The 24,923-nt window shown below is 41.7% G+C and overlaps 1 protein-coding gene across 1 annotated transcript in view; it reads right to left on the bottom strand.

The window, feature by feature from the left end:
- Nucleotides 1-24,923, bottom strand: part of adkb (adenosine kinase b) — a gene marked incomplete at its 5' end in the record, with an annotated part of 290,820 nt that overhangs the window by 211,836 nt on the left and 54,061 nt on the right. Inside the window, 1 exon segment of the mRNA NM_001165301.1 lies at nt 3,378-3,456. Coding sequence (NP_001158773.1) covers nt 3,378-3,456 — 79 coding nt within the window.

Here is a 24,923-nt window from a genome sequence, read left to right as displayed (position 1 = left end):
TTGAGAATAGCCACACAGTGTGGTAATGTGGGTTTGCCTAAGGTCATTAAACAAACACGCAACCAGTTGTTCATTGGTATCATTGTTAAGAGTATTGGGACGTCACACCCCCCAATATACACCGCTGCCTGCCTGTTCTACCATGCTAGTTTTAATAATAAAGCAACCAAGTTTATAAAGTTACTCCCTCGCTTTCTCCAATGAATAAAAGTGTTCTATACGTTATTACACACAGACAGGTGAAGTAAGCTGAGGCCACACGAAGTTAGCTGAGGCACGTGGGTGGTAATGTTAGCTTGCTAACTTAGATGATAATGTAGCTAGCTAACAATAAAAAAACGTGTATTAATTTGCACTAATTTTGCTTCTCATCAGCAAAAAATCATAACACAGGTTGCTTACCTCAAGTTGCATTCCAATTTGTCAGTCAAACAAAGTTTGTTGAATGGAGTGCATGATGAAAAGGCAGTGATCAAACAGGGAGAACATCTGTTTGCGCCCCACTTTTACAGCATCCCCTGCTCCCCCCCGGATATTTCTTAACAGTGACAAGTTTGCATCCCTAAACTGATGACCTACTAACACGCAGTCCCGCTAACAGCCTTTGAAGTGAGTGTGGGCAGTTACAGGAAGAGGACAAAACTAACACAGATCCATCCTAGGCTAGCGTAGCTTCCCCCTTTGATCAACTATGGTTTTACCTAAGCCTAAAATTGTCTGTTCGTTCTCTGTTCTCTTCCAGGCTGAGGTTGTTCCTTGATGACAGAAATGTAAATGCTGATGACACAGAAATAATTAACTCAGGTTTTCCCAAACTCAAGCCTCAGGACCGCAAGGGGTGCATGTTTTGGTTTTTGCCCTAGCACTACACAGCTGATTCAAATTATCAAAGCTTGATGATTAGTTGATTATTTAAGTCAGCTATGTAGCACTAGGACAAAAACCAAAACGTGCACCCCTTGGGGTCCCAAGGACCGAGTTTGGGAAACCCTGAATTAACTCAGAGCATCAAATGAACCAGGTGCTTCTGTGTGGGAAGGAGAGAAGCAGCTTCGGTCGCTGCACACAACATGCTGGGAACCCTAGGTGTGGGGGCGGATCAATGACTGGCTGTCAGTAGATGTGGGCCAAGTCCCAAATAACATCCTATTCCCTACATGGTGCACTACTTTTGTCCAGATCCCCATGGGCCTTGGTCAAAAGTAGTGCACTATATAGGGAATAAGGTGCCATCTTGGGATGCATCCCATAGCTGACAGCCAGTCATTGAGCCGCCCCCACACCTAGGGTTCCCAGCATCCTGTGTGTGCAGCGATTTCACTAGCAAATCCTCTGAACATTCCTCTCAGTCCCTCTGTCTCGTCCCTCTGTCTCGTCCCTCCCTCTTCCAGAGGTGGTGATGGAAATCCTGAGTGAACCTGCCTGCCTACCCCTGGAACAGAATGAGCATCTAATTTAGTCTCTCTGAGGCCCTTTGAAGTGGATTCAGTGCTGCAGTGCATATCATCGTGTTTGAAGGTTTCTGCTCCCACAATACATCCCGGTTTTGAAGTTACAACAGTTTAAAGAAGCACCACTGTCTCACCTGTGAAAGTAAGGGAGTGAAAAAGCAGTAGCCAACAACACTTCAAGGTAAAATGTATAAAATAATATTTTTTCTGAGACTGCTAGGTAGAAAGCTGGGGGGGGTGTACTTTTTTTAATTACATATTATACAGTATTAGGAGAAACTACTTCCTGACATCGAATACTGTAAACGAGGGTAACACCTCAAACAAACCGAGGTTCTGGTTTGCTGTGTTTATAAAGTCAATTTAAATGAGCGGTGAACGTTTTCTGAAAGGCATTAAAATAGAACATAAAAAAGCTTTGTTCAGTGTTCGTTGGTTGTTGGCAGTGAACGGTGCAATTCTAATTCTCCATCTGATTTCACATGGGAGCTTGAGCACGGCCTGAGGCGGTTCCCTCAACGTCTTCTTAAATAAAATATGAACACTAGCTACTTGTCAAGGTCTAGTCTAGGTCTTAACTGCAGAATCCCAGACCCAACTGAATGTATGGGTTTCTAACCAACTTGCTACACGAAGTGAGGAAATGAAATAATCAGTGTTAAAGAAAATATCTGGCTCTGAATTTTCAAGGTTGTAATAGAGTCAAACTGAATACAACACTCAAGTGGGTAAAAACAGAGGCGGCAAACCAAATAAAGCGCAAAATAAAAAATGAACTAATGTTGGCAGTTCGTGTCTCTCTCGCTTCGTGTCTGCAGACGTCTTTAGAGAGGGAGGTAAATGTTTCTGATCTTCATCATTTAAGAGAGTTTGAGATGGAGGTGCACAGCTTTCTCTCTCCGACTCTTGCTCTTTTTCTCCCTCTGGCTGCCACTCTCTCCTGGTATCTCTCTTTGAAAAGGATGTTTAATGTCTCTACATCATGAAGATGCTGCTGTCAGCCTTAGGGGCTTTGCCGCCCCCCCAACACATCTCTCACTCTCTCTAAAACACAAACAGTCTTGGTTGGACCAGGTCTCTCTTAAAATCTATTTTTCATCTCAATGAGACTAACCTGTATAAATAAAGGTAAAATAAAACAAAACACACGTAAATGGTGGCTCTGACACACATCATTCTGTCAATTAGCACCTTCACCCATCTTCTCTCTTTGGAAGCAGCAATATCTCTGTCAGCTGAGTGGTTTTATTTCCTTCTTTGTTTATTGTGAACAGACCAAAGGCTTATAAACAACAGCTAATCAGCGCATGTCAAATATGTAGACTTATTGCAGTCAGAATAGAAAATGGAATTCGTAATATAATCATATTTCCCATCAGTCAATATTGCTATTTTAGATTATGGGGCCAATCCCCCAGTTTTCTTTTTGAAGCTGGAATCTGTGGAACAGCCAGAGAGGAGATCAGCATTTGTTTGACATAATTTGTTGTGGCATGTTAATTGCATCGATATGTAATTCTTCCTAATTGATGCTTGATATGTCTCAGGAAATTAGGTCAACTAGATCACATTGAACATATTATTAATCCCCCCACCTCCCCGTTTCCTCTTCGTCGCAGGTCTGATATCTGCACCGCCTAAAACTTTAATGTCAACTAACTGTTACAGCAGCCCACACTCTCCATTTCCAGCACTGCCTGGCTGACACATCTAAGGTTGCAACAAGCACACTACTGTAAATTCACAACACAGAGAGACAGGCTGCGTCCCAAATGGCACCCTGTCCCTATATAGTGCACTACCTTTGACTAGGGCCCATAGGACTCCAGTCAAAAAGTAGTGCACTACATAGGGAATATTGTGCCATTTGTAACACACACACACACACACACACAGGAAAGGAAAAGGCCCAGAGAAAAGACAAACCTGGGCAATCTTCACTGAGTTTTGGGTGGAGCCACCTGCATGGTATTCAACTTTGCTCTTCTTTGCAATTTCGTCAAACCTGAAAAAGATACATTAGGGAAGGCACAGTAAGCATAGGCTTGTTCATAGTAGACATGTTACCCACAAACTACAGTGTTTGTAAACAGGAAACTGCACAAAGCCAGAGCTAATGAAAGGCCTGCGTCTGAAAAGATACCCTATTCACCATGCAGTGCATTACTTTAGTGCACTACTGTACATATGGAATAGGGTAGCATTTCAGACCCTAATTCAGTGGCCAAATACAGCTGACAGTTGTAAGAACCATCCTACGATGGATCTTTAGGTTGTCCACACTGACTTTATATGAAAAAAAAGTAGGACTTGTGCTCTGTACTCCAAAATATTTCAGAAACTTTGTTCTGAAGGTCTAGGGGGGTGCAAATGTGGTCCTGTCTTCAAAAACAGTCTCAACGTAGGTGTTTTACCTTTTAGAACATAATGAATAAGATTACATGGACAAAAGGGACCTGATCCTAGATCAGCACTCCTACTCAGACACTTTATGAATACGGCCCCTGGAAGCAATGGGTGAAGGAAGAGCGAGTATGGGAAAATCATGTTTATAGGGCCTTGTTATAAGGCTGATGTCAACACTTGAAAGAAACATCACTTAAAACATTTTGGATTTTGTGTTTATGAAGAACAATAAATGAAGTCATAGTAAATAGGCATTTAACAAGATCTGTGGAATAGAGTCAGGGATTGTGTAAAGGGGACTTAAGTCTTAGGAGGAATTAGGAATGACCAAGGAGACTTGTTTAAGTAATCAAACTATCTGCATGACAGAACACTTTGCATATCAGAGTCATCGGGCATACTCTCACATGTTCTGAATTTTATAGCTAATAAAGTGATTGTAATATAAGTCTTACATAATAAACTTAAGGTATTATTTTTCTACTTGTTCGCATTGTGATGCCCAGGTGAAAGTTCTTAAGAGGAAAATAAACTTGAGAAGCAAAAACAAAATACCAAAAGGAAATGCTGGATTGTGTTTTTGAGATACTGAACCACAAATGTTAGAGTTGAGAAGTGGGTCAGTCACTTAACTGGCAGCTTGATAAAAGCCAAAAATGTTTTTTCCCCCCCAACATATGTTTGTACTTACTCATTAAAGCATGTTGAGTAGTGAAAGTTATTTTTATCCCCCCCCAAAAAATCTTGGTGACCCAAGAGTTGTCCTGTTTTTCGACCAATTGATTGGTCGAAATCTTTAAACTTTAATTTCCCATATATAGACACACACCCTATGTGTTTGAAAAAATCCACTACATATACAGTGTTATTCTGATGTTTTAAGCACATTTTGATCAAATAATTGAGACACAAATGACTCAAGAATGAGCCCGACGGTCACACTTTCATTTTTTAACACAGCGAGTGCCTGTGTGACGTTGTCTTGCTCTTCTCCCTACTGTAGTGAAAAAGCACCACAGCAAGTATTTATTGCTCTGTGCTGAAGCAGCAACAGTTCAGCCGCTGTTTTTTTTACTTGTTTCTGAATGAAAAGTTCTGTTACCGAAATCCCTAATTTGTTAATGAGAAACATTCCCTATTCCCTCAACCCTTGCGCTCTTTACGTGAAACATGTAAGCATCGCATGCATGTGACCTACAGTGGTTCCTCCTTTAAAAGTTGCGAGCTTACACTGCGGGACTTAGAGGTACCCAGCGTCACGGCTTCATTGCTCCAGAACACCCCAAGGGGGAGTTACAGCACTCTTTATGCATTTGGGTTCCAAGGTTTTCATATGACCAATCATATCGAGTGGTTCCAATTACGAATTTGACGCGGGCCACCCGTCCCTGGTGACTTCAGCAAAGGTGGCTGACAAACATTACGGGGAAGCAAATGTAGTTTTAACGTCATAACAAGTCAAGCAATAAATGTACAATTGAGAGGAATATGTGAGTCAATGTAGAGACAAATGAAAGTGCATATATTTCTGTCATGAAGTCAATTTACGAAAATGGCTATTTAGCAATTTCCTTCAGTCATATCCAATACCAGGTGTATCAAACTCATTCATTATAGCAAACAGGGAGCAGGTTTCGAACCCTCAACATTCTAGCCCGAAGTCCAGCACGCTATCGACTGTGCCCAAATGTATTAATTGGGGTTGGGGCCGATTGTGGCTAAAAACACTATCAATTGGAATCTTAAACGTGGAAAGGGGAAAAAGCATTATTAGTTTTTCACAAGCGTAGCAGGATGGGCTATTAGCTTAACAATAGACTATTCAACCTTTACTAAAGAATTGTATTATAGCCAAGCTAGGTGTGACCCCCACCCCCCGCAACTTGAGCTAAGTGTGAAACTCCCCCTCCTCCCCAACTTACAACAAATAATTTTCAGGACTATCTAGAAAAAGCAGCAGAGATGCGCAATAGGTTTCTAAGAAAATGCTATTCTCCACAATGTGTGGATGAAGCTCTTCATTTAGCATTGGGGAAAACACGAGATGAACTGCTACAAAAAAGACTAAAGCTAAAGAACACTCTGTAATGTTCACAACTACATATACTTAGAACTCGTGAAAAGTGGGAGATGCGGTCAAGAAACACTGGCATGTTTTATTTATGCGATAAATTGGTCCATGCCAACTGCCAGCCACAAAAGAAAAATCTGCCAGAATGTTTTGGGATTTTCACCCTCCAGACATGATTTCCTAAAGGTCTTAATGATGAAATGCCTATGTATGTTATGTTGTAACTTTGAACATGAATTAGGCCCCCTATTTCAGATTACATTTTTCTTACACTGTACCCAATGATTTATTTCAACACTCCTTCCATGGCCTCAAACTGCTTGCTCTTAAATGCAAGTAAAACTAAATGCATGCTCTTCAACCGATCCCTGTCTGCGCCAATACAGAATACAATCAAATTCTTCTCAAAGATGCCCTCTGGCGGTCAAACTAGCAATAACTTGTATTAACAGAAAAAAAAATGGCAGAGAATTAAATGACGTGCCACAGAATGCTGCGGCAGCACGCAAGGTGTGCCGCAGAATGACTTAACTTTTAAAAGGAGGAACCACTGTATAGGTCTGGCCCTATCTTAATCACATCAATAAACTGGTTATAACAAATTCCGGACACAGTAACGCATGACAACAAAACCGATGCGGAGGACGTGAAAAAGTCTCTCGAAATGGGCGAATGATAACTGGTTGCCCAGGAGGGAAAGAGGAGGTCAGATCTGTGGAATACATTTGACCTAGCCGTGGTAACTACTGGAGATCCAGATCAAACATTTGCTGTTAGACTATAATATTATTTTTCTGACCATTTGGAAGTGTAAACACTAAATAAGCACCAGAAAGATATAAAGCCTTTATTACAGCAGACTAAAAACAGTGGCATGCATTCGTTAATTGCGGTTTATTTATTGTTTAGGCTAATTATTCAAAGCTCCCTTTGTTATTTCATTGGAAAACTAAAATGCTCAATTCCATTTCAAAGCATGAATGTCTCTCGTATGCTGTGTGATGGCATGAGCGAATGAATGATTGATTCATTAGCCTATATATTGAAATACAGGCCTAAGTTACGGTATTAAGACTAAACAAGACACGCTCATAGGTCTACAGCTCAATGGTGGTTATACAAGGATACTAATGATAACGACATTACTTATTATAATGATAGTCACCATAATAATAATAATAATAATAATAAACAATAACAACAACACCAATAGGAAGTAGATCAAGGAAAAGGAGGGTTTAGGAGCGAGAGCTGCGTGCATGTGTGTGACAAACAGGTACTGTTAGATTACAATATTATTTTTCTGCCTGTTTGGAACAGTGTAAAGAAATAAATTCAAAGTAATACCAGTCTGTTCTAACGGGAAAAAGTGTAAAGCCTCATCACATCACAGAAAAGATTAAAAACAGGCAACAGATGCAGCGGTCTAAGGCACTGCATCACATTGCTTGACATGTCACTACAGACCCGAGTTTGATCCTGGGCTGTGTCGCAGCCGGCCGCGACCGCTAGACCCATGAGGCTGCACACAATTGGCCCAGCGTTGTCCAGGTTAGGGGAGGGTTTGGCTGGTCGGGATATCCTTGTCCCATCGCTCTCTAGCGACTCCTTGTGGCAGGCCAGACACACGCTGACACGGTCGCCAGTAGTACGGTGCGTCCTCCGACACATTGGTGAGGCTTGCTTCCGGGTTAAGTGAGCAGTACTTCAAGAAGCAGAGCTGCTTGGCAGGGTCGTGTTTCAGAAGACACATGGCTCTCGACATCCGCCTCTCCCGAGTCTGTACGGGAGTTGCAGTGATGGGACAAGACTAACTACCAATTGAATATCACGAAATGGAGAAAAAGTTAAAAAATATATATATATTTTTACCTTTATTTAACTAGGCAACTCAGTTAACCCCTCTTGGGTAGGGGGCAGTATTTTGACGTCCGGATGAAAAGCGTGCCTGTAGTAAACTGCCTGCTACTCAGGCCCAGAAGCTAAGATATGTATATTATTAGTAGATTTGGATAGAAAACACTCTGAAGTTTCTAAAACTGTTTTAATGATGTCTGTGAGTATAACAGAACTCATATGGCAGGCAAAAACCTGAGAAAGAAATCCAACCAGGAAGTGTGGAAATCTGAGGTTTGTAGTTTTTCAAGTGATTGCCTATCTAATACAGTGTCTGTGGGGTCATTTTCAACTTCCTAAGGCTTCCACTAGATGTCAACAGTCTTTAGAACGTTGTTTCATGCTTCTACTGTGAATGGGAGGAGAAAAATAGCATATGGAGTCAGATGACTGAGAAAATGACATGAGATCAATCGTGCGCACTCCCGTGAGAGTTAGGTGTGTTCCTTTTCATTTCTGAAGACAAAGGAATCGTCCGGTTGGAATATTATGGAAGCTTTATGATAAAAACATCCTAAAGATTGATTCTATACATCGTTTGACATGTTTCTATGAACTGTAATATAACTTTTTAGACTTTGTCTGAACTTACTGCGCGAGCACAGTGCATTTGGATTACTCAACTGAATGCGCGAACAAAAAGGAGGTATTTCGACATAAATATGGACTTTGTCGAAACAAAACAAACATTTATTGTGGAACCGGGATTCCTGGGAGTGCATTCCGATGAAGATCAAAGGTAAGTGAATATTTATGATGTTATTTGTGACTTCTGTTGACTCCAAAATGGAGGGTATCTGTATGGCTTGTTTTGATGTCTGAGCGCTGTACTCAGATTATTGCAAAGTTTGCTTTCGCCGTAAAGCTTTTTTGAAATCTGACACAGCGGTTGTATTAAGGAGAAGTTTATCTATAATTCTTTTATCAAAGTTTATGATGAGTATTTCTGTAAATTGATGTGCTCATTCACCGGAAGTTGGAGGCTGAACATTACACGCCAATGTAAAAAAATAAAAAAAAGTTTTTGGGGGATATAAATATGAACTTTATCGAGCAAAACATACATGTATTGTGTAACATGAAGTCCTATGAGTGCCATCTGATGAAGATCATCAAAGGATAGTGATTCATTTTAGCTGTATTTCTGGTTTTTGTGAAGTCTCTCCTTGCTTGGAAAATGGCTGTGTGGTTTTTCTTGTCTAGGTGCTGTCCTAACTACCTTGTTCAGGGGCAGAATGACAGATTTTTACCTTGTCAGATGGGGATTCGATCCATCAACCTTTGTTACTGGCCCAATGCTCTAACCACTAGGCTACCTGCCGCCAACGCTCTAACCACTAGGCTAGAGACCTAATTAAATTGGGGTTTCCCCTCTCCTCAATTTTCTTAGACAATTAGGTTAAGGCAAGGGCTGTTCCCTCATTTCTGCTGCCTCCGTTGCATTGTTCTGAATCCAAATATGCTGGTTAACTTTATTATGCACATAGCAACATAGGGAAAGGCGCCAATTCTACAGCGCACTGAAAATTGTTACAAAACCAGACAACGACCGTATACAACGCGGGAGAAAGCACGTTATAAAATATTCGATTTATTAGTGTTGCACCATTGCTCATACATAATAAACATATACAATTTCAGTATCACGTCTTAAGAGTGATGGACTGTGCCATCCCCATGGCCTCCGCAATGGATTAGACCACTGACTAAAAAAATATATTTGCGACTGCTTGACTAAAGAAATCTCGGTCGACCAACAGCATATCGACCAAACAATGGACCAGTCGACTAAATGAGGTCAGCCCTAATCTGAATTATACCTAAACAGTCCAATTGTACTCAAATCAAGCCACAGCCCACAATAAATCAACATTTTTCTAAATGTCTTTGACAGATATGCCATTTTGTGATTCTTTTATGTTTTTAAAACCCAAGTAAGATTAACTTCCAATTGCAAAGTGTCAGCTTTGACATGTGCATGAATTTCAAGGTGCAATAACCTGACTATCAAGACACCATACTTCATAAACTATTAAGAGAGAATGCTATGGGACTGGGGAGTAAACAGTCAATCACTATGCAAATCAACTGAAGAATTACCCTTGGGTTTATCATAGTTACTTGTACTGTAGAGTTACATTTTTGGAAATATTCAGAGGTGGAAACTTAACGTGGGAATTAAAGGGAATATATGCAAACTAATATTAATACCATTTAAAATGTAGATGTTTTTGGCATTGCATATATTTACCACATATGGAGACAGAAACATAAACCTTTGACCTTATCATAAGTAGACATAATTGCAAAAGATGAAATCCTTCCAATAGAAATAAAAAAAATTTAGTTACGAACTGAACTTTAATTAATTGAGTTGACTTCACATGGGATGATTTCACTGAACAACAAAAGGGAATATTGAATGATCCCCAATGATCCATCGCATCTCCCAAAAAAACATTTAACATACATCTGTAAAATGAGTCTAGAAACTAAAGCCTTGGTGTCTTCTCCCTGTACCTCAATGTCCACATATTGAACATCAGACTCACACCTCATCTTCAGTCACTTTCCAACTTTGTTTAGGATTGCTCATTGTCAGCCTCCAAAAGCCTCAAATTTGCCCAGAGAGCCACCAACTTTCAACCCTTGTATTGGTCAGCCTGTTGCATGCTTTGGTGTGTGTGTTACCAAACAAGGACCATTTGCGCTCTGAGGTGGCTGATGATGGTGGGATTTGGAAGATGGAGGCAACAGGGGAAAGAGCCTCAGATCGACAAAGTCCGATTACACCAGGTGGCTGATGAGATATGTTGGCACGACCGCCATATTGCATCTAATCCTTGATGTAATATGATAGCAAATTTCAATTTACAAAAAAATAAAAATAAAAAGACGTTTTTGTCTTTTGAGCTTCTAGTCATGAAATCTATGCAGCCTACTCAATCACTTTTTATAGCTACTGTTTACAGACCTCCTAGGCCATATACAGCGTTCCTCACTGAGTTCCCTGAATTCCTATCGGACCTTGTAGTCATGGCAGATAATATTCTAATATTCGGTGACTTTAATATTCACATGGAAAAGGCCACAGGCTTTCGGAGCGATCATTGACTCAGTGGGTTTTGTCCAACATGTCTCCGGACCTACTCACTGCCACAGTCATACACTGGACCTAGTTTTGTCCCGTGGAATAAATGTTGTGGATCTTAATGTTTTTCCTCAAAATCCTGGACTATCGGACCACCATTTTATTACGTTTGCAATTGCAACAAATAATCTGCTCAGACCCCAACCAAGGATCATCAAAAGTCGTGCTATAAATTCTCAGACAACCCAAAGATTCCTAGATGCCCTTCCAGACTCCCTCCGCCTACCCAAGGACGTCAGAGTACAAAAAGTTAACCACCTGACTGAGGAACTCAATTTAACCTTTCGCAATACCCTAGATGAAGTCGCACCTCTAAAAATATTTGTCATAACAAACTAGCTTCTTGGTATACAGAAAATACCCGAGCTCTGAAGCAAGCTTCCAGAAAATTGGAACGAAACTGGCGCCACACCAAACTGGAAGTCTTCTGACTAGCTTGGAAAGACAGTATCGAAGAGCCATCCATGCTGCTCGATTATCCTATTTTTCCAACTTAATTGAGGAAAGTAAGAACAATCCAAAATTTATTTTTGATACTGTTGTAAAGCTAACTAAAAAGCAGCATTACACAAGAGAGGATGGCTTTCACTTCAGCAGTGACTTCTTTGAGGAAAAGATCATGATCATTAGAAAGCAAATTACAGACTCCTCTTTAAATCTGCATATTCCTCCAAAGGTCAGTTGTCCTGAGTCTGCACAACTCTGCCAGGACCTAGGATTAAGGGAGATACTCAAGTTTCTTAGTACTATATCTCTTGACACATTGATAAAAATAATCATGGCCTCTAAACCGTCAAGCTGCATACTGGACCCTAAACTACTGAAAGAGCTGCTTCCTGTGCTTGGCCCTCCTATGTTGAACATAATAAACGGCTCTCTATCCACCTGATGTGTACCAAACTCACTAAAAGTGGCAGTAATAAAGCCTCTTGAAAAAGCCCAACCTTGACCCAGAAAATATTTTAAAAACTATCGGCCTATATCGAATCTCCGATTCCTCTCAAAAAAAATTGAAAAAGCTGTTGCACAGCAACTCACTGCCTTCCTGAAGACACAATGTATACGAAACGCTTCAGTCTGGTTTTAGACCCCATCATAGCACTGAGACTGCACTTGTGAAGGTGGTAAATTATCTTTTAATGGCGTCAGACCGAGGATCTGCGTCTGTCCTCGTACTCCTAGACCTTAGTGCTGCTTTTGATACCATCGATCACCACATTCTTTTGGAGAGATTGGAAACCAAAATTGGTCTACACGGACAAGAAAGATATCAGTTTGTCTCTGTGAATGGTTTGTCCTCTGACAAATCAACTGTACATTTATGTGTTCCTCAAGGTTCCGTTTTAGGACCACTATTGTTTTCACTATATATTTTACCTCTTGGTGATGACATTCGGAAACATAATGTTAACTTTCACTGCTATGTGGATGACACACAGCTGTACATTTCGATGAAACATGGTGAAGCCCCAAAATTGCCCTCCCTGGAAGCCTGTGTTTCAGACATAAGGAAGTGGATGGCTGCAAATGTTCTACTTTTAAACTCGGACAAAATAGAGAAGAAACAAAGAGGTATTCTGTTGAATCTGACAATTAATCTTGATGGTTGTACAGTCATCTCAAATAAAACTGTGAAGGACCTCGGCGTTACTCTGAACCCTGATCTCTCTTTTGACGAACATATCAAGACTGTTTCAAGGACAGCTTTTTTCCATCTACGTAACATTGCAAAAATCAGAAACTTTGTCCAAAAATGCAGAAAAATTAATCCATGCTTTTGTCATTTCTAGGTTAGACTACGGCAATGCTCTACTTTCCAGCTACCCAGAAAAGCACAAAATAAACTTCAGTTAGTGCTAAACACGGCTGCTAGAATCTTGACTAGAACCCCAAAAATGTGATCATATTACTCCAGTGCTAGCCTCCCTACACTGGCTTCCTGTTAAGGCAAGGGCTGAGTTCAAGGTTTTACTGCTAACCTACAAAGCATTACATGGACTTGCTCCTACCCATCTTTCCGATTTGGTCCTGCCGTACATACCTACACATACGCTACGGTCACAAGATGCAGACCTCCTTACTGTCCCTAGAACTTCTAAGCAAACAGTTGAAGGCAGGGCTTTCTCCTATAGAGCTCCATTTTCATTGGAATGGTCTGCCTACCCATGTGAGAGACGCAGACTCGGTCTCAACCTTTAAGTCTTTATTGAAGACTCATCTCTTCAGTAGGTCCTGTGATTGAGTGTCGTCTGGCCCAGGAGTGTGAAGGTGAACGGAAAAGACACTGGAGCAACGAACCGCCCTTGCTGTCCCTGCCTGGCCGGTTCCCCTCTCTCCACTGGGATTCTCTGCCTCTAACCCTATTACAGGGGCTGAGTCACTGGCTTACTGGTGCTCTTCCATGCCATCCCTAGGAGGGGTGCGTCACTTGAGTCACTGACATGATCTTCCTGTCCGGGTTGGCGCTCCCTCGGGTTGTGCCGTGGCGGAGATCTTTGTGGGCTATACTCGGCCTTGTCTCAGGATGGCAAGTTGGTCGTTGAAGATATCCCTCTAGTGGTGTGGGGAATTTGCTTTGGCAAAGTGGGTGGGGTTATATCCTGCCTGTTTTGCCCTCTCCGGGGGTATCGTCGGATGGGGCCACAGTGTCTCCCGACCCCTCCTGTCTCAGCCTCCAGTATTTAAGCTGCAATAGTTTGTGTTGGGGGCTAGGGTCAGTCTGTTACATCTGGAGTATTTCTCCTGTCTTATCCGGTGTCCTCTCTATCTCTCGGAGGACCTGAGCCCTAGGACCATGCCTCAGGACTACCTGGCCTGATTACTCCTTGCTGTCCCCAGTCCACCTGGCCATGCTGCTGCTCCAGTTTCAACTGTTCTGCCTGTGGCTATGGAACCCTGACCTGTTCACTGGACGTGCTACCTGTCCCAGACCTGCTGTTTTCAACTCTAGAGACAGCAGGAGCGGTAGAGATACTCTGAATGATCAGCTATGAAAAGCCAACTGACATTTACTCCTGAGGTGCTGACCTGTTGCACCCTCGACAACCACTGTGATTATTATTATTTGACACTGCTGGTCATCTATGAACATTAACATCTTGGCCATGTTCTGTTAATCTCCACCCGGCACAGCCAGAAGAGGACTGGCCACAGCTCATAGCCTGGTTCCTCTCTAGGTTTCTTCCTAGGTTCTGGCCTTTCTAGGGAGTTTTTCCTAGCCACTGTGCTTCTACACCTGCATTGCTTGCTGTTTGGGGTTTTAGGCTGGGTTTCTGTAGAGCACAGCTGATGTAAGAAGGGCTTTATAAATACATTTGGTTCGATTTGAATCCCATAGCTCTTGCTTGGAAGTGTACTTCGCCAGACTGCCAAGAACCTTGCCCTTATCTAGGCCAAGGTGGCGAGACACAGTAGTGTTGACACCATAGGCCTTGTTGATCTCTGCACCAGACAGGATGCTCTTGCCAGCATACTTGGGGTCCAACATGTACGCTGCGGCATGTATGGGCTTCAGGCAGAAGTCATCACGCTTTTTGATGCATTTCAGAACTTCAGTTTCCTCTGCTTGGAGCAACAGTGAAGTAGGCTGGGCAGTACGCATTTCTTCTCTTACATCTGCAAGCAGAGTCTGAACATCAGACAGGATGGCATTGTCTCCCTCAATCCGTGCAATGGCTACTGCTATAGGTTTCAGGAGTTTCAGGCTGCTTACCACTCTCTCCCAAAATACATCACCCAGGAAGATTCTCTTGATGGGGCTGTCCATATCGGCAGACTGTGATATGGCCATTTCTTGGAGAGACTCCTTCCCCTCCAGGAGACTGTCAAACATGATGACAACACCAGCTTCAATGTGGTGCTCTTATTCTTCTCACCTTGCTTGGTGAGGTAGATTGCTGCTATAACTTGATGACCCTTCACATACCTAACCATTTCCTTGGCTCTCTTGTAGAGTATCCATTGTTTTCAGTGCCATGATGTCCTTGAGGAGCAGATTCTATGCACGAGCAGCACAGCCAATGGGTGTGATGTGAGGGTAGGACTCCTCCACTTTAGACCAAGCAGCCTTCATGTTCGCAGCATTGTCTCACCAGTTCAAATACCTTCTGTGGTCCAAGGTCATTGATGACTGCCTTCAGCTCATCTGCAATGTAGAGACCGGTGTGTCTGTTGTCCCTTGTGTCTGTGCTCTTGTAGAATACTGGTTGAGGGGGTGGCGATGTAGTTAATTATTCCTTGCCAACGAACATTCAACCACCCATCAGAGGTGATAGCAATACAGTCTGCTTTCTCTATGCTTTTCTTGGCCTTCACTTGAACTCTGTTGAACTCTGCATCCAGCAAATGAGTAGATAAGGCATGTCTGGTTGGAGGGGTGTATGCTGGGCGAAGAACATTCAGAAACCTCTTCCAATTCACATTGCCTGTGAGCATCAGAGGTGAACCAGTTGTATACACAGCATTTCTCTGACTACGGTCCTCCATTGAGTCAAAAAACCTGATTCCAGGAGGACCATGAGCTGTTGCTATCGATAAGGTGGCCGATTCATCATTTTCACCTCAAATAGAAGTATAGGGACTTTTGTCAGAGGTTGTTTGCTGTGAGCGCTGAGGGAACTTCATGCACTTGGCCAGATGATTCTGCATCTTTGTTGCATTCTTCACATATGATTTGGCACAGTATTTGCACATGTACACAGCTTTTCCTTCTACATTAGCTGCAGTGAAATGTCTCCACACATCAGATAGTGCCCGTGGCATTTTCCTGTAAAGATTAGGGAAAAAAAGAAAAAAAATACAATTCCATGTACAGATAAATAGTTAAGCAGTTAAACCGGTGAATTAACACTCCTTAGTTAGCAGGCTCAAGCGAGCTAAAACGAACATGGTTGCAAAAACTAACTAGCAGAAATGTTTAAGTTAGAAATGATTTAAACACTTTGCTGTAGGCTACTATTTACTAGTTAATTTTTTGTTATGTATATGTCATATAAAATATATTCACCCCACCCAGTATTGTAATTTAAACTTACCAGAAAGCATGCAGTCCTTGGCTCAGACAGTGTAGTAGTGTGGGCTCAATAGCATATCATAAGTGTGCAAGATCTTGAGAATCAGCTGTACATGTGATGGAAGAGTGCACTGTGCATGTAGAGGGTTGCAATTTCATTGAATTGGGGATAGTTTAACCAAAATATGCCACAAGACCTAGAATTGCCTGTGTGTATGCCACAAAAAAAGGTTTACTGTTATAAACTAACTTTTTTTATGAATTTAAGCAATATTTCCAAAATTCCTGGGCTTAACTCCCATGGAAAATGTACAAAAATTTACCAGAAAGTTTCCGACCCTTTGCAACCCTAGTTACTTGTATCATTATTGCGTTCCCCACCCTTGTCAATATCCCAATCTAAAATAACTATGCCCATTTCATGCCTACACAATACACACACAGCTTTGTGTTAAATCTACAACACACAGCGAGTAAACCTATTCCAGGATAGACTTATCTGGTCAGCTGTGAGGAGAACATTAACAATATGAATTCCCCACATCTTTCACAAACAGCCTCCCTGAGGCCTTGGCTATAGAAAAGTTCCCGCCCAGACAGAAACTACATCCCAAGTGGCACCCTACTCACTACATAGTGCACTATTTTGCCCAGAAGCTCTAGGGAATAGGGTGCCATTTGGGATAGTTAGGCACAGACAGACAGACACAGGCAGACAGGCACAGACAGAGAGAGATATGAACATATGCCAGGTCGTGAGCAGAGCAACAGGCCCAACCCCCCACTAACGCCCCCCGCCCCCCATCCTACGACCAAAGAGGTATGTATCAGATCCTCAACATGCTCTGTTCACACCTACTGTGATGGTCCGGGCATAAACCACACAAAAACAACACTAGACACCATGGAACACAAAGCTTTAACTTTCTCATCCTGGAATATACAAGGTCATCTTACTTTGGCCTAAAGAGTAGGAACTCAGACTTCAAAGAAATACAGACATTTTCCTCCTACAAGAAACATGGTATAGAGGAAACTGACCTACTCGTTGCCCTCCAGGTTACAAAGAGCTGGTAGTCCCATCAACCAAACTACCAGGGGTGAAACAAGGAAGAGACTCAAGGGACAAACTAATTTGGTATAGAGCAGAAATAACCCACTATTAAATTAGTCAAAACAGGAACATTTTACAGCTGGCTAGAAATTAATAAGGAAATTATCTGAACAGAGAAACATTTCCTCATGTGTGCTACCTATATCCCCCAATAGAATCCCCATACCTTGACAGCTTCTCCATTTTACAGGGGGAGAGCAACCATTTCCAGGCCCAGGGACATGTACTAGTCTGTGGCGACCTAAATGCCAGAATTGGACAAGAACCTGACACTCTGCACATAGGGGGACAAACACCTACCTGGAGGTGACAGTATTCCTTCTAAATATGACAAAACAGCCAACAAAAATGGGTCACAACTCCTGCAGCTCTGTCGCATGCTGGGTTTGAACGTAGTCAATGGCAGACTGCAAGGAGACTCTTATGGCAGGTACACCTACAGCTCATCACATGGCAGTAGTACTGTAGACTACTTTATCATTGACCTCAACCCAGAGTTCACAGTCAGCCCACTAACACCACTATCAGATCACAGCAAAATTAACAACAATGACAAATGGTTTGATGAAGAATGCAAAAACCTAGGAGAAATTGAGAAACCTATCCAACCAAAAACATAGAGACCCAGAAAACTTGAGTCTACGCCTTCACTATGGTGAATCACTAAAACAATACAGAAACACACTACGGAAAAAGGAGGAACAGCACATCAGAAATCAGTTCAATGTAATTGAAGAATCCATAGAATCTAACCACTTCTGGGAAAATTGGAACACACTAAACAAACAACTCGGAGTGACCTATCCAAAACAGAGATGTGTGGATAAACCACTTCAAATCTTTTTGTCTCTATAACAAAAGGGAAAAAAACATATACATGATCAATTATATCTTAGAATCAGGTATTAAAAAGACTACCAGAACCCACTGTATTCTCCAATTACATTGAATGAACTAAAGGACAAAATACAAACCCTCCATCGCAAAAAGGCCTGTGGTGTTGACTGTATCCTACATGAAATTATACAGACCATATATTCCAATTGACTATACTTAAACTCTATCATCATCATCATCCAGGTCTAGCATCTTCCCCAATATTTGGAACCAAGGACTGATCACTTTTGTGGATTCGAGTTGAGACAAATTTGATCCCGATAACTACCGTGGGATATGCGTCAACAGCAGCCTTGTACATTTCATCAGTGAAAACAATGTACTGAGCAAATATCAAATTGGCTTTTTACCAAATTACCATACGTCAGACCACGTATTCACCCTGCACACCCTAATTGACAAACAAACCAAAACAAAGGCAAAGTCTTTTCATGCTTTGTTGACTTCACAAAAGCTTTTGACTCAATTTGGCATGAGGGTCTGCTATACAAATTGATGGAAAGTGGTGTTCGGGAAAAACATATGAGATTATAAAATCTATGTACACAAACAACAAGTGTGCAGTTAAAATGTACAAAACACATTTCTTTCCACAGGGTCGTGGGGTGAGACAGGGAAGCAACTCATTTTTGAGCCTATAATCGAACCCACAAATGCTGATGCTCCAGATACTCAACTAGTCTAAAGAAGGCCAGTTTTATTGTTTCTTTAATCAGGACAACAGTTTTCAGCTGTGCTAACATAATTAAAAGGGTTTTCTAATGATCAATTAACCTTCTTAAAATGATCAACTTGGAGTAGCTAACACAACGTGCCATTGGAACACAGGAGTGATGGTTGCTGATAATGGGCCTCTGTACGCCTTAGTAGATATTCCATAAAAAATATGCCGTTTCCAGCTACAATAGTCATTTACAACATTAACTATGTCTACACTGTATTTATCAATTTATGTTATTTTAAATGGACAAAAAAAATATGCTTTTCTTTCAAAAACAAGGACATTTCTTAGTGACCCCAAACTTTTGAACAGTAGTGTAGATCTACTGGACAGATTCTGTCAGAACTGGGCACTGACAGTAAATCTCAGTAAAACGAAAATAATGGTGTGGCAAAAAAGGTCCAGTTGCCAGGACCACAAATTCCATCTAGACACCGTTGCCCTAGAGCACACAAAAAACGATACATACCTCGGCCTAAACATCAGGCCCACAGGTAACTTCCACAAAGCTGTGAACGATCTGAGAGACAAAGCAAGAAGGGCCTTTCTATGGGATAAAAAAAGGAACATCAAATTTGACAAACCAATTAGGATCTGGCAAAAAAAATACTTGAATCAGATATAGAACCCATTGCCCTTTATGGTTGTGAGGTCTGGAGTCCGCTCACCAACCAAGAATTCACAAAACGGGACAAACACCAAATTGAGAGACTGCATGCAGAATTCTGCAAAAATATCCTCAGTGTAGTGGACAGATACAAGCATGCTTTACTTGGGTGTTAATATTATGTCAGATTATGGGAAACTATGTTTTGAACTACCCCGTGATTAGTAAAATCATTGAAGATCTAGACCGTTGGATGCCCCTCCCTATATCTCTTGCAGGTCAGGTTGCTTCAGTGAAAATGAATGTCTTACCAAGACTGCTTCATCTGTTTTCAATGCTTCCTGTTAAAATCCCTGCTAAAACCTTTACTCGCCTAAATACAGCAATAGGCACATTTTTATGGCAAATTAAGAAGGCTCGTATTAGTCCTAAAAAACTACAGCTGTTCAAATAATTGGGTGGGCTTGGCCTCCCTAACCTTAAATCATATTACTTCGCAGCACAACTTAATCATATAGCATCATGGATTCAACAACCAAAGGATTTGTCATGGCTCGAAATTGAGAGTCAATATTGTGATACGCATTTACATTGTCTTCTCTTTATAGCAGACCCTATTTCTATTGACAGGATTAAAACAAAAAAATTATTACTCTTACATTGAAGACAAGGAGGGAGGTTCCATGCCAACATAGACAGCATAGGTATGAAGGTGTCTGGTCAGAGTTCCTGATATATCGTACGGGTCTTATTCTGTAATTTCTGGGCTTTTTGTGTCTGTTGTTTTTGTGTGGCTAATTCCAAATTGTATACCTATTCAGATGCTTGAAATATTTACACTATACAGCCAAAATGTACCCTTAACATGTAAATGTAATTACACTCCGTAGTAAAGACAGCAAAGATTTAAAAAAAAAAAACCTCCGTGTAAAACACCAAATAATGCATGCAGAGTAGAATTAGGCCGATACCTGCTAATTATCAAAATCCAGAAAAGAGCCGTTATATTCTACAACCACCTAACAGGAAGCGATTCCCATACCTTCTATAACAAAGTCATCACCTACAGAGAGAAGAACCTGGAGAAGAGTCCCATAAGCAAGATGGTCCTGTGGCTCTGTTCACAAACAACAATTAGACACAACCAAATGAGAAAACTAAAAGATAATTGACAATGGAAAGAATAAAAAAAAACAGAGCAAACTAGAATGCTATTTGGTCCTAAAACAGAGTACACAGTGGCAGAATACCTGACCACTGACTGACCCAAACTTAAGGAAAGTTTTGACTATGTACAGACTCTGTGAGCATAGCCTTGCTATTGAGAAAGGCCGCCGTAGGCAGACCTGGCTCTCAAGAAAAGACAGACTGTGCACACTGCCCACAAAATGAGGTGGAAACTGAGCTGCACTTCCTAACCTCCTGCCAAATGTATGACCATAGAGACATATTTCCCTCAGATTACACAGATCCCCAAATTTGAAAACAAACCCAATTTTGATAAAATCCCATATCTACTGGGTGAAATACCACAGTGTGCAGCAAGATTTGTGACCTGTTGCCACAAGAAAATGTCAACCAGTGAAGAACAAACACCATTGTAAATACAACCCATATTTATGTTTATTTATTTTCCCTTTTGTACTTTAACTATTTGCACATATGACATTTCAAATGTCTATTCTTTTGGAACTTTTGTGAGTGTATTGTTTACTGTTAATTTTATATTGTTTATTTCACTTGCTTTGGCAATGTAAACATATGTATCCAATGCCAATAAAGCCGCTTACACTGAAATTGAATTGCGAGAGCGACAGAGATTGACCTAACTGCAGACTAGATGATGGGTCATATTTGGGAAGCTCTACTTATGGCAGTTTTTTTTAGTTTTATTACATTTGTACTGAAAATGGTAAAACGTGTTGATCTGAAAGTGTATTTACGCCAAGGAAAATGGTGATGACATGGTGGTAAATTGTCTAATACAAGTCTAGTTTCCACCGGTTTAATGTGTAACACCACCTTAAATGAACTGAGTCAGAGGAGCCATTTGGAAAATGGAATAATAATAAAAAATAAAAAATCGAATAAAAAAAAAAAGCTATTTGTCACATGCTTTATAAACAAACAACAGGTGTAAACAAACAGTGAAGTGCTTATTTGGGGGTCTTTTTCGAACAATGCTGAGTTAAATTACTTTAAAAAAAAATCTTATGTAGCTATGTACATGTACAGCGCATTCGGAAAGTATTCAGACCACTTAACTTTTTCCACATTTTGTTAAGTTACAGCCTTATTCTAAAATGGATTAAATTGTTTCCCCCCTCAATCTACACACAATACACCATTCTCTGCAGATATTCTCAAGCCCTGACAGTTTGGATGGGGAGTGTTATAGCACAGCTACTTTCAGGTCTCTCCAGAGATGTTTGCTCGGGTTCAAGTCTGGGCTCTGGCTGGGCCACTCAAGGACATTCAGAGACTTGTCCTGAAGCCACTCCTGCGTTGTCGTGGCTGTGTGCTTAGGGTCGTTGTCCTGTTGGAAGGTGAACCTTCGCCCCTGTCTGAGGTCCTGAGTGCTCTGGGGCACGTTTTCATCAAGAATCTCTGTACTTTGCGCCGTTCATCTTTCCACTCAATGATTGAAATCCCAGTCTCTATCGCAGAAAAACATCCCCACAGCAAGATACTGCCACGCTTCACTGTAGGGATGGTGCCAGGTTTCCTCCAGACGGGACGCTTGGCATTCAGGCCAAAGAGTTCAATCTTGGTTTCATCACACCTGAGAATCTTGTTTCTCATGGTCTGAGAGTCTATAGGTGCCTTTCGGCAAACTTCTAGCGGGCTGTCATGTGCCTTTTAATGAGGAGTGGCTTCCGTCTGGCCACTCGACCATAAAAGCCTGATTGGTGGAGTGCTGCTGAGATGGTTGTCCTTCTGGAAGGTTCTCCCATCTCCACAGAGGAACTCGAGCTCTGTCAGAGTGACCATCGGGGTCTTGGTCACCTCCACGACCAAGGTCCTTCTCACCCGATTGGAAGAGTCTTGTTGATTCTAAACTTCTTCAATGTAAGAATGATGGAGGCCACTGTGTTCGTGGGGACCTTCAATGCTGCAGACATTTTTTGGTACCCAACCCCAGATCTGTACCTCGACACAATCCTGTCTCGGAGCGCTACGGACAATTCCTTCGACCTCATGGCTTGGTTTTTGCTGACATGCACTGTCAACTGTGGGACCTTATATAGACAGGTATGTGCCTTTCCAAATCATATCCAATCAATTGAATTTACCACAGGTGGACTCATATGAAGTTGTAGAAACATCAAGTCTGATCAATGGAAACTGGATGCACCTGAGCTAATTTGAGTCTCATAGCAAAGGGTCTGAATAATTACGTAAATAAGGTATTTCTGTAATTTTTTTTATACATTTGCAAACATTTCTAAATACCCCATAATGACAAAGCAAAAACAGGTTGTGTGTGTAGATTGATGAGGATAACAACTTAATCAATTTTAGAATAAGGCTGTAACGTAACATTTAGGAAAAGTGGTCTGAATACTTTCCGAACGTACTGTAGTTAAGGGTAAAGTTACTAGGCAACAGGATAGACAGTAACATGTGGTGATTGAGAGTGTGTGTGTATGTGTTGCGATGTCAGTGTAAGTATGTGTGGGTAGTCCTGTGTGTGCATAGAGTCAGTGCAAGACAGTGCAAAAAGGGTCAACGCAGGTAGTCCGCATAGCCATTTGTTAAGTAGTGTGAAGGCTTGGGGGTAGAATCTGTTCAGGGTCCTGTTGGTTCCAGACTTGGTGCATTGGTACTGCTTGCTGTGCAGTAGCAGGGAGAACAGTTTATGTCTTGGGTGGCTGGCGTCTGACAATTATTTGGGCCTTCATCTGACACCGACTGGTATAGAGGACATGGATAGCACCTTGCCTTTGGGTGCCTTGCAGTTGCCATACCAAGCTGTGATGCAGCCAGTCAAGATGCTCTCAACGGTGATGCTGTATAAGTTTGAGGATCTGAGGGCCCATGCCAAATCTTTTCTTCCTCCTAAGGGGGAAGCGGCGTTGTCGGGCCTTCTTTACAACTGTGTGGGTGTGGACCATAATAATTCCTTAGTGATGTGGACACAGAGGAACTTGATGCTCTCGACCCGCTCCACTACAGCCCAATCGATGTGGATGAGGGTGTGCCCCTCCGTTTCCTGTAGCCCACAATCAGCTCCTTTGTCTTGCAAACATTGAAGGAGAGGTTGTTGTCCTGGCACGACACTGCCAGGTCTCTGACCTCCCTATACGCTGCCTAATCGTTGTCGGTGATCAGTCCTACCACTGTGATGTCTGCAGACTTGATGGCGCTGGAGTCGTGCATGGGCCGCGCAGTCGTGGGTGAACAAGGAGTACAGGAGGGGACTAAGCATGCAGCCTTGAGGGGCCCCTCGTGTTGATGGTCAGCATGGTCCCAAAGGTCCTAGCCATGTAAAATACATGTGCCATTTCAGAAGCAGCCTCCTTTTTCCGATGAACATCTTCCTACTATAAAAGGCTTGAGACACATTCATGGAGTTCCTGCGGGGTCGACAGTTCCTACTTCCTCACCACCTGGATTCGGTCTTATGTAGCAAAATTTGAAATGGTGTTTTTTACATTAGATAAAAGTAGAGACTCAGAGCTACAAAATTGTATATCATACACTGCATCTGAGGAACAATGGGAAAGTAATTCTGCTTTGAAAGTTGATCAACTTGCAAACTCACTTTTGAGAAAATTGCCTTTGAATGTTTTGCTATCTAGTGAAGAGCTCTTTGTCTACACCAATTCAGCATTGTTCTCACCCTAAGCTTTAGCCCCACCCATCACGTTTCACTTTCGGAGCACACACTTGACCTCTGACCGATGATTTGTTTACCTCTGGATAGCATGAAAACAGCCTAACCAGCTCTGCTGGCAACAATTTCATTACGCTTTTTTGCAGACGTTAACTGACACTGGCCATATTCAACGGTGTTGTACTCATGTCCCGTAACAAGCCAGTCAGCCAACGTTAGCTAGTTAAACAATGAACAGTGCCAACAATGCCACAATGCTGGGAGCTAACTAGAACAGCAAACGGCTCTGAAATGAATAACATATGCTAGGGAGCCAGCAGATGTTATTAGAAAACGTGTAATATCTGAAAACGTAGCTAGCTAACGTTAGACTTTTTTATTTAACCTGGTAGGCCAGTTGAGAACAAGTTCTCATTTACAACTGCGACCTGGCCAAGATAAAGCAAAGCAGTGCGACAAAAACAACAGCGTTTCACATGGGATAACAAACGTACAGTCAATAGCACAATAGAAAAATCTATGTACAGTGTGTGCAAATATAGTAAGATTAGGGAGGTAAGGCAATAAATAGGCCATAAAAGCGAAATAATTATAATTTAGCATTAACACTGGAGTGATAGATGTGCAGATGATGATGTGCAAGTAGAGATACTAGGGTGCAAAAGAGCAAAAAAATTAAATAACAATATGGGGATGAGGTAGTTGGGTGTGCTATTTACAGATGGGCTGTGTACAGGTAAAGTGATCAGAAAGCTGATGCT

The sequence above is a fragment of the Salmo salar genome, chromosome 01 (assembly GCF_965601325.2).
Source record: "Salmo salar chromosome 01, fSalSal1, whole genome shotgun sequence".
In the NCBI taxonomy this organism is placed as follows: Eukaryota; Metazoa; Chordata; class Actinopteri; order Salmoniformes; family Salmonidae; genus Salmo; species Salmo salar.
This window is presented reverse-complemented; position numbering and strand designations above follow the sequence as displayed.